At 40.2% G+C, this 11038-nt stretch overlaps 1 protein-coding gene across 1 annotated transcript in view; it reads right to left on the reverse strand.

Annotated features, from left to right (window-relative positions):
* Window positions 1-285: 285 nt before the first annotated feature.
* The window catches only part of LOC119410223 (matrilin-2-like), a 16614-nt gene continuing 5861 nt past the window's right edge, over window positions 286-11038 (reverse strand). The window contains exons 9-16 of the mRNA XM_037677135.1: window positions 10440-10562; window positions 8695-8817; window positions 6619-6741; window positions 4518-4640; window positions 4015-4425; window positions 3781-3933; window positions 3329-3421; window positions 286-341 (exon numbers count right to left, since the gene is read on the reverse strand). Coding sequence (XP_037533063.1) covers window positions 286-341; window positions 3329-3421; window positions 3781-3933; window positions 4015-4425; window positions 4518-4640; window positions 6619-6741; window positions 8695-8817; window positions 10440-10562 — 1205 coding nt within the window. The remainder of the gene's footprint in view (window positions 342-3328; window positions 3422-3780; window positions 3934-4014; window positions 4426-4517; window positions 4641-6618; window positions 6742-8694; window positions 8818-10439; window positions 10563-11038) is intronic.

Consider the following 11038-nt stretch of genomic DNA (forward strand, 5'->3'; position numbering starts at 1 on the left):
TAGTAAGTTAATGTTTGCAGCTTTGAAAACCTCTAACATATTTTTAACACAGAGATGTAATTGTTGAGACTTTTTCAAAATTCTAAAAATGATCAACTTAAATTTTATATTTGAAAGGACTTTTTAATTTGATTAAAAAAAAGTGACTTTATGCTACAGTGGCATTAATCCTCCAAATATATATACAGAATAACAAAGCAGATTATGTTCCAGTTTATGTTCCAGCACAAGTTATTGAGGACAGTCGGAAGGATCCTGCGAGTGTGAGGGATCGGCCTTCTGGTGTCACTTTGGCACCAGCTGATTCTCCAGAGTCTCCAGCTTCTTTGACAAAGCTTCAAGTGATTGTGTTAAAGAAAATAATCCAAAAAAAATTCAAATGAGATCACAGCCTGGCGCGCCTAATAAACTCCCAACTAGACAAGTTTAACTAAGAATTCCTCTAAAAGCACTGGTTTGTAACATTTATGTTCTCAGTTTTAAACCATCACCATCATGTCTGCAGAGGCACCAGAAAACAGCACCTCACCACAACTGAGTAAATACTTGCATCCATCCATCCATCCATTATCTTTACCTGCTTCTTCCTTTATGGGTCGCAAGGGTCACTGGTGCTCATATCCAGCAGTCACTGTGCAAGGGGCGGGGTACACCCTGGACGGGTCGCAAGTCCATCACAGGGACACATAGAGACAAACGAGACAAACGAGACAAACGACCATTCACTTTGTCACTCACACCTAAGAATAATTTAGAGTTACCAATCAGTCTAACATGCATGTTTTTGGTCTGTGGGAGGAAACCGGAGTACCCAGAGAAATCCCACGCATGCAGAGAGAGAACATGCAAACTCCACCCAGAAAGGCCCCTGGACCGGGGTTTGAACCAAGGACCTGCTCGCTGAGAGGCAGCAGCTCTACCAGTTGCGCCACCGTGCTGCCAGGTTTATACATATCAACTCATATTTCATCAATCTCACACTGCCATTGTTTCTCTTAACTTTAACTGATACAAATGGTATCAGAAACTCATTACAGTAAGCGTTTAATCAAAATGTTCTAAGATCACCTTGCCCTCGTTGTGTAATTTGTCTGCATAATCAAGATGTCCAGTTTTCACTTCTTTCTGTGTGACAATAAAAAGACGAGCTGATGCAGAAATCCTTTGGAGTTCACAGTGCTCAACTCTAGAGGTTGTTTGCTGTATCTCCCCTTTTTAAAAAGCCTGGTTGAAAATCTGACTCTGTTGTCCTGTGTGGTTCTTTTTATTTCTAGGTACAAGAAATACCTGACAATATTCTTTTAGCAAATGACTCTGGTCAATTTATGATCCTTGTACTTACGCCAGGACCTTACTGCTGCTTTTGATACTGTTGACCACAGTATCCTAATATTGCGGTTAGAAAACTGGGTTGGGATTACAGGTGCAGCATTAGAATGGTTCCATTCTTATCTGAGTGTCAGGAGCTTTTGTTTTAAAGTTGGTAATATATTATCTGCTTCAGCACCTCTTTCCTGCAGTGTTCCACAGGGCATGATTCTTGAACGCCTTCTGTTTTCACTGTATCTGCTCCCTTTGTGGTCTATTCTGAGGAAACATGGTCTTTCATTTCAATTTGTTTTGCTGGTGATTGTCAGATTTATCTGCCCTTAAACCTAAAACTTCATGCACAGTTCACCCTCTGTTAAAATGTCTTGATGACATTAAGGCATGAATGGCTTAAGTTTTTTAAGTTTTAACAATCAAAAAACTGAAGCTATTGTGTTTAGCCCTAGCTAAGCATCTGTTTTCACTGACTTCTGACCCAGTGTGATTTGTTTTAGTATTTTATTGTTTTGTGTTTGATGTATCACGTGTATGATGGATCACGCTCTTAAGCCTCCCTGGTAAGGTCTATTCGGGGGTTCTGGAGAGGAGGGTCTGTCGGATAGTCGAACCTCAGATTAGAAGGAGCAGTGCGGTTTTCGTCCTGGTCGTGGAACACTGGACCAGCTCTACACTCTCAGCAGGGTCCTGGAGGGTGTGTGGAGTTTGCCCAACCGGTCTACATGTGCTTTGTGGACTTGGAGAAGGCGTTCAACCGTGGCCCTTGGGGAACCCTGTGGGATGTACTCTGGGAGTATGGGGTACCAGGCCCTTTGATATGGGCTGTTAGGTCCCTGTATGACAGGTGTCAGAGCCTGGTCCACATTGCCGGCAGTAAGTCGGGCTCGTTCCCGGTGAGGACTCCACCAAGGTTGCCCTTTGTCACCGATTCTGTTCATAACTTTTATGGACAGAATTTCTAGGGGAGAGGGAAGTCTGGGCCTCCCTAAGCTGCTACCCCCACGACCCGACCCCGGATAAGCAGAAGAAAATGGATGGATGGATGGTGTTTGATGTATTTCTTTTGATGCTTTAAATTATTATTATTACTTAATTTAAATTAAAGTACTGCCATTGTTTTTATTGTTAAGAACTTTGGTAACAACTGCCGTTTTAAAATGTGCTTTATAAATACATTTGACTTGATTTTGTAAGCGGTAAATAGACTGTACTTATATAGCGTCTTTCTATCTTATCAAGATACTCAAGGCGATTTACACTACAATCTGTGCCTCATTTACCCGTTCATACAGCACTCTACTAGATCTCTACAAAGAATAACCAGTGCTTTATCACATTCATACACCGATGGGACACATAGGAGGCAATGAGGGGTTCAGCATGTGACTGCTGGTGTAATCGAACACCCAACTCTCGCATTGGAGTACGACTGCTCTAACCACTCAGCCACAGCTGCTGCTTTGTGGACACAGAAACAGGCGAAACAGTGAAGGGTTACAGGTAAATATTCAGAACATAATCCAAAGCAATACATCCATTATCTTTACCCGCTTATTCCATTTTGGGTCACGGGGGTCGCCGGTGCCCATGTCCAGCAATCACTGTGCGAGGGGCGGGGTACACCCTGGACGGGTCTCCAGTCCATCACAGGGCCACGTAGAGACAAACGAGACAAACAACCATTCACTCTCTCACTCACACCTAGGGACAATTTAGAGTTACCAATCAGCCTAACATGCATGTTTTTGGTCTGTGGGAGGAAACTGGAGCACCCGGAGAAAACCCACGCATGCCCGGAGAGAACATGCAAACTCCACCCAGAAAGGCCCCTGGACCGGGGTTTGAACCAGGGACCTGCTCGCTGAGAGGCAGCAGCTCTACCAGTTGCGCCACCGTGCTGCCCCAAGGCAATACAAAGCATGTTTATGTTTCCTTTAGCTGATAGAGTTATTATCATCGTTATTTCTCTGGAGGAGACAGTGAAATCAACAGAAAAGGATATTAGTCTGAGCCAGGCTCTTCAGCTTGTCTGTGACGTGGTTCTGAAACATTACCACGCTCTCACACTGGCACAGACTTTCATTCACTGGTTTCTCTGTTGGAATAAAAACAAAATATGATGAGAAAGTGTCTCAGAGCACTTTTTATTAACTCTTTACTGCAAGACTCGTTTTCTTCTTTAGCCTGTTGAGACTGATCCTGGAGTGTGTGACTGAAGTTCTGCTGCTGCAGAAGACAGATCTTCACAATGATTTATATTTGCACCGTGGCAGCAGGAGGTGGCAGTAATGCACTATATTAATGTGAAGCTCTTTGTAAAACTGCACTTGCAGAAACTCTACCTGGCCTGAAATAACATTGAGCTAACTTTTCACATTATTTGAGTTTTTTCCTAAGGCTCATTTGAGTTCCAGCTTGTTTTCTAGCAAAGTTGTTCAACTTTACTTAGCATACCTTTACACATCCTGGACTTGAGCTTTTTTGAAATTTCTCCCATTTTCTCAAAGTTTTCTGCATAGTACAGATACATCTCAGCAGGTTCAGAGGCGATCTCTCTCAGCTCCTGCTCAATGGCTTTTCCAATGCCCAGGGTGTATATGGTGACCCCTGAAAGCAACAGAAAACTGGTGGCATGAAGCTGATATAAATAACATATTTTGATTAGTCAAGAGAAGAGATGACGAGTACCAGAGTTCTTTGCTTTATTGGCCCACTCAGAAACATCATCCTGTGCTCTTCCATCAGTGAACACAATGCTGACTCGTGGGATGTTTGGCCTGGCACCTTCTTTGTCCGAAAAGCTGAACTCAAACATGTGACGCAGGGCCGAGCCCGTCATGGAGCCCCGACCCATGTACTGTATCTGGGTCACAGCCTGCTTCACGCCCTGCGCTGTGACGTACCGGCCCAGAGTAAACTCTGTACGCACTTTGGTGGAGTACTGGATGAGGCCTACATGTGTGCCCATCCTGGAAATGTTCAGAGAGTCCACAATGCTGTTAACAAACTGCTTTACCAGCTCAAAGTTGGCAGGTCCCAGACTCTTGGAGCCGTCAATCACAAAAACTAAATCCATGATCCCACCGTGACAGTCGGGTTCTGTTAGAAGCAATGACAGGAGAAATACACGTTCACTTTTACTTCATTATTTCTTAGGCTGAGAATCTAAACAAAAATAGCTTGGATTATACGTTTGCAGCTCTTCCCATCATCAGCCAGTTTGAATCCATCAAAACATTTACAGATGTAGGAGTCAGAGCTGCTGACACACTGATGCTCACAGCCGTGATCCACCGTCTGACACAGATCCAGACCTGAAAGATTGAAACGTAAATTATAAATGTATACAATATCCACCATATACACCAATATACATACATATATATATATATATATATATATATACATATATATAAGGAAATATATATATATATATATATATATATATATATATATATATATATATATATAAGGAAATATTACAAATTTAAACAACAGAATATTAATATTACCCATCTAAAATAAATTTGATATAATGACAAACAGAAAATATCTGCTTAATCTGAGCGAGTAGAGCACTGAGTGCTCAGCCCTGGGATTAAAGGCTGACCTTAGGACTGGTTTGAAGTTCAGACAAAATTATGTAATACATAAATACTGAAACAGAGGGGGAAAAAAGGCAAAATCTGAAAAGATTCAGATATTTGAATATATTCTGAATTCATGAGAAAAAGAAAGTCCACCCTCATTCAATTCTGAGGTTTTATACATCAGGACATAAAAACTATCTGGGGCCACACAAGTGAAAAGGTGCACAGATTTTACACTGAAAGAAACAAAATATGAAGTGTGCAAAACATACAATCAAAAATGATGCCTAGATGCAGAAATATAAGGAATGTCATAGAATGTGAGTCAGAGACACTCTTAAATAAGTGGGGTGTAAAAACTTATTCGGCCCACCGACTGAAGTCAGTGTGTGTGCAGCTGTAGTTGTGAGAGCAGCACACACCCACAGAAGTAACTAAATTATAGCGGTCAGACATAAAGGTGGGAATAAAGCAAAGAAAAGAGGCCCATCACTTCTTACACAATAATGTTAGATACCACTTACTGTATGAATCATACATTATTATTGTAAAAGAATGAAGTGGGGGGTGCAAATCTGCAGGCAGTACATTTCTGAGGCTGAGGGACTTCCAACTTCACTCGTGTTTGAATTTAGTAAACACAAGCTCGGGGGTTTGGTAGAACTTAAATAGTAATAATAATAAATAAAGTAATAATAAATAGTGACCTATTTATTAAATAGTTCATATAAAAATGAGTCACTGCACATGGACAGAAGGTTTCAGCCATGATGTAGGAGAATTTTGCATTTGAATGAACCACTGATTCTGGACTAACGTTATTGGACAGATGAGGCAGATGTTCAGTGATGCTCAAGACCGTGTTTGGCAAAAACTAAACACAACAGATCAGCACAAATATCTCTTACCAGCTGTCAGGCATGGTAGTGGAGGGATGATGATTTGGTCCTGCTTTGCAGCTAAAGGACTTGGGCACCATGCAGTCATTAAATTGATAATGAAAATCTTTGTATATCAAAATTTTCTTATCAAACTTCTACAGTCAGACTTCTAGAGTCAAATGTGAGGGCATCGGTCCATCTTTGATAACTTGACTAAATTTGGGTAATTTAACAGAACAGTGGTCCCAAACAGCAGAAAATCTACAACAGAGTGGCTAAAAAGAAACAGTTCAAGATGTTTCAATGGTCCAGGAAAACTCCAAACCTCAACTGGTTGAAACTCTGTGGTATGACTTAGAGAGCTGAGCAAAAAAGAATGTCTGATTACTTCAATAAACTGAAGCAATATTGTAAAGTAGAGTGGGTCCAAAAAAATCACACTACAATGATGTGAGGGACTTCTACAACAATGCAAAAAAAAAACAAAAAAAACACGACTGAGCTTTTACTGCTAAAAGTGGTTCTATCACCTTTTAAATCACGAGGTGTGCTTTTTGACACACAGCTTTTTCATTTTGATTAGGTGACCAGGAAAATAAAGATATGTTGGAATCTGTCATGTATTATTGCACATTTGAAGTTAAATTTAAAACGTGCTGAAACATGGAGAAGACCAGATCATTTGTATTATGTCCTGATTTAGAACATGCCAGAATTTATAGAGGGTTGTAGCTGGACACTTTATATTAGGTTTGTACATGTAAAATATCTTAATCTGTATCTTACAAGACATTAGTTTTCATGACAGAGTCGAAACTCACTTTGACATGTTTTTCCATCTGTTTGCAGTCTGTATCCTTCCCTGCACTTACACACACATGAATCTTCTGTACTCATAAACTCCTGCTCACAACCAGGATTCCCATCAGCACAGTGGTCCGTCTCTGCAAGAGAAAAGTTACTGACTTATTGCTACCTCATCATGAACCATCGTCTGACTTTACAACTGTTATAACAAATATTGTTATAATAAATCATCACATTTCTATAAACAAAGAAGATATCCAGAGTGCAAACTGAGACTCGAGAGACCAAGCAGTAAAAAGGTAAGTGTTTATTTACAAGAATGAGTCACTGGAACACAGGAGGGTCTGTAGGAGAGGAGATATGGTGAGTATTGCTCTGTGGTTCCTCAGGTAAAGTAGGTTTACTTGTTGTTTTATTGTTTGCAAGTTGGAGAGAGAGGATCAGGGGATTCCAGGATGGTGGAGCAGACCAAGGTGACCAGGTAAGTAGTGGGGAGTGAGAGCTGCAGGACAGACCTCAGGGATGGATGGCATGATGTTCAGTGGTACTTTTATCATTGTCAGTTGTAGATGACCTGAAGGTGAATCCAGGAGAGCACAAGGAGCTGGACAAGGACTAGTCATGAGGATGGTCAACGGAATAAGGAACAGAAAATCAAGAGCTACGAGGAGCACAAGGAAAACAAAGATTTGTTTAATTTTGAACATCAGACATGATCTCACAAAGGTCCGACAAAGTACCAATATGGGACAATGTTCCAGCTGAGTTTAGATGGTCCAGGCAGCTTTATATACTGAGGTTCTTCATCAACAGAACTGGAAACAGCTGAAGATGATTTGCTTCGCCCTGCCACTCTTGCCACAGTGCACACACACACTCACACACACGAAGAATCGTCTCTTTGCAATCTCATGTTTCTCTGGTTGGGCCTTATAGAAGGATGAGTTGAGACTGGGATCAAAAATCGAAGAATGTGGAATCCATGACATCTCCTCCAGACCATAACCCTCCCAGCCTACAAGATACCGAAAGCCACAACCTCTGCGGTGAACATCCAGGATGCAACCAATAGTGAATGCTGGGTGGTTGTTGATGATCCAGGTGAGTGGGGGGAGGTCAGTAGGAGTGCAGCCAGAAATTTCTGATACTGGTTTGATAAGTGAGATGTATTACGTAGAATGAATTTGCAAATTAGAGAGTAACTTGAGTTTGACTGCAGAAAGATTGATTACTTTTTTGATGGGGCAGGAACCAACATACTATGGTAACCAGAGGTAAAATTGACCAAAGCCTCAAGGGTATTACAGAAGGACTAAGGACTTCCAGACTCGAAAGATGAACTGTGAACTGTGCATTTTGTCAGAGTCACCATCTCCAAAACATAAATTACAGCAGATCTCACTAACATCTTGCAAAACGTTTTCACTCTTGCACAGATCTTTCTGTCACAAATCACTCCTGACACTCCTCCATTTTGCCAGCACTCTCGTTTTCACCTCTCTCGTGAACTGTCCGTTCCTTGGAATGGTTCACTTGCTTAAACTCATTCATCTTCAACACCTTTACTCCTTGCCGCTTCACTGTTCTTCCTGACTTTCTTCCTCTTGTTCACACACATGGACTTTGTCTCATTGCTCTTCTCTCCAGAGCATACCTCCACCTCTCTAGGCTCTCTTTCACCTGCTTCTTTCTCTTACTGCAGATCATGATGTTGTCTACAAATGTTATAGTCCATGGAGACTCCTGCATGGCCTTATCTGTCTACGTGTCCATCATCAAGGCTGGATAAATGAGAAAAGTTGCATCAGGAAGGGCATTCAACATAAAAACTTTGCCAAATCAAGCATGGATCACTGAGATTAAAATTTGTTACAAAATACCACACATCCCTGAGAACACTGATTGCTTGGTAATGAGCAAAACAAAGGGTCTGCAGGACTTTTTGTCTTCCAAATTTACTGATCTAAATATTGCATGTAATGTTTGAATGGAGGCAAACGATAAATTTCATTGTAAAAAAAAAAGTGCTGCCTTTCTCAAAATCTTTTAAGAAAAATTCTGAGTATTTATTGAACATAAAATACACTTACTTTTGCATGTTTTTCCATCAGGTCTGAGCATGAAGCCTTCTCTGCATTTACACACACAGCTGTCCTCTGTGCTCAGAAACTCCTGCTCACATCCATGACTGCCATCAGCACAAGGATCCACCTCTGGAAATTAAATTCATTCAGTTTATTTAAATAGCGCCAAGTGACAACAGAAGTCATCTCAAGTCTTCTCAGGGCACTGAACTGAAACATTCATATACATAAGAAGTAGGTTAATACTATTCATCTGAGGAGCAGACTGCTTTGAATTTAACTCCATCACAGAATTCTCATCTTGAGCATGAAGGCAACAGTGGAAAGGAAAAAACTCCCTCATGAGGAAGAAACCTTTAGCAGAACCAGGGTCAGGACAAGTGGTCATCTGCTTCAACCGGCTGGGGTTTGTAAGGACAGGAAGCAGAAACAAACAGACAGGAACAGGAAATATTTAAGCCTAGTCTTAAAACTGGACAATGTGTCAGCCTCATGGACAGAGATTGGAAGTTGGTTCCAAAAGAGAGGAGCCTGATAACTGAAAGATCTTCCTCCCATTCTGCTTTTGGAAACTCTAGGTACCACAAGTAAACCTGCAGTCTGAGAACAAAGTGTTGTGTTAAATGGTAAATGGTAAATGGAGCTTACTTCTATAGCGCCTTCCAGCCCCCTATGAGGGGCCCCAAGGCGCTTTACAGTACCAGCCATCCACCCATTCACACGCACATTCATACACCGGTGGCGGTGTATGAATGTGTTAGGAAAATAAGGAACAATCAAATATGTAATATAAGATGGAGCTAGGTTGTTGAGAGCTTTGTAGGTTAGAAGTAAGATTTTGAATTCAGTTCTGGATTTGACAGGGAGCCAATGGAGAGAAGTTAAAACTGTAGAGATATGATCTCTCCCACTAACTCCAGTTAAGACTCTGGCAGCAGCATTTTGGATCAACTGAAGATGTTTTAAAGAAGTTTTTGAACACCCAGATAATAAACTTTTGCAATAGTCCAGTCTAGACGTGACAAATGCATGGACTAGTTTTTCTGCATCATTTTTAGATAAGATGTTTCTAATTTTAGTGATATTACGCAGGTGGAAGAAAGCAGTTCTAGTAACGTTTTTGATGTGGGGGATAAAATACTGTACATGTCCTGATTAAACATAACACCAAGATTTTTAACATTAGAGCTGGAGGACAGATTAATGCCATCTAAGGAGGGAGAAAGACTGAAAAATTAATTCCCAAGATGCTCAGGTCCAAAAACTAAAACCTCAGTCTTGTCTGTGTTCAAACCAGAAAATTTAGGGTCATCCAGGTTTTTGTCTTTAAGACATGCTTGTAGTCTGAGTAGCTGATTGGATTCATTGGGTTTCATGGACAAATATAACTGTGTATCATCAGCATAACAATGAAAATGTATCCCATGCAAATGGAAAACTGTATCAAAAGGCCTATAATAATGTTTTTTACTTCATAGATTTATAACATTTTCAGGATTTTACAGATTATTTAAACATGAAAGTTTGTAAGTTTTCATGAAAAACACATCCTCAAAACTTGATTTTGTTTTACAACTTTTTCAAATTTCGCCACAATTCAGAAACTTAAAAAATACTTTACTTATAAATGAATGAAGTCTTCCCATCTTCATGATCAAATGATGCAGGTTTTTAAGCTTTAAAAGTCTAAAAATAATTTCCAACCCACTTCAAACATAAAAAGAAGAGTAAAAACACGAGTACTTTCATACTTTTGCATGTTTTTCCATCAGGTCTGAGCGTGAAGCCTTTTCTGCATCTGCACACACAGCTGTCCTCTGTGCTCAGAAACTCCTGCTCACAGCCATGGCTGCCATCAGCACAAGGATCCACCTCTGTAGATGGAAAACTGTATCAGCGTACATATATGGAAAGAGTACTAAAAGTATGTACTCAAATACAAAGTAAAGTTACTTGAGTTAAAAGTTTGTTGGTTTTTTTTCAGCCGGGTGCATCTCTCCTGATGTTCACAAATAAGTTGTGTACAATACATACATACATACATACATACATACATACATACATACATACATACATGTATATACATACATACATTCATACATACATACATACATACATGCATACATTCATACATACATACATACATATGCACATACATACATACATACATACATACATACATGCATACATGCATACATACATACATACATGCATACATACATACATACATGCATGCATGCATGCATGCATACATACATACATACATACATACATAAATGCATGCATGCATGCATGCATGCATGCATACATACATACATACATACATACATACATACATACATACATACAT

This window comes from Nematolebias whitei, chromosome 5 (assembly GCF_014905685.2).
Source record: "Nematolebias whitei isolate Nwh7 chromosome 5, NemWhi1, whole genome shotgun sequence".
Taxonomy (NCBI): Eukaryota; Metazoa; Chordata; class Actinopteri; order Cyprinodontiformes; family Rivulidae; genus Nematolebias; species Nematolebias whitei.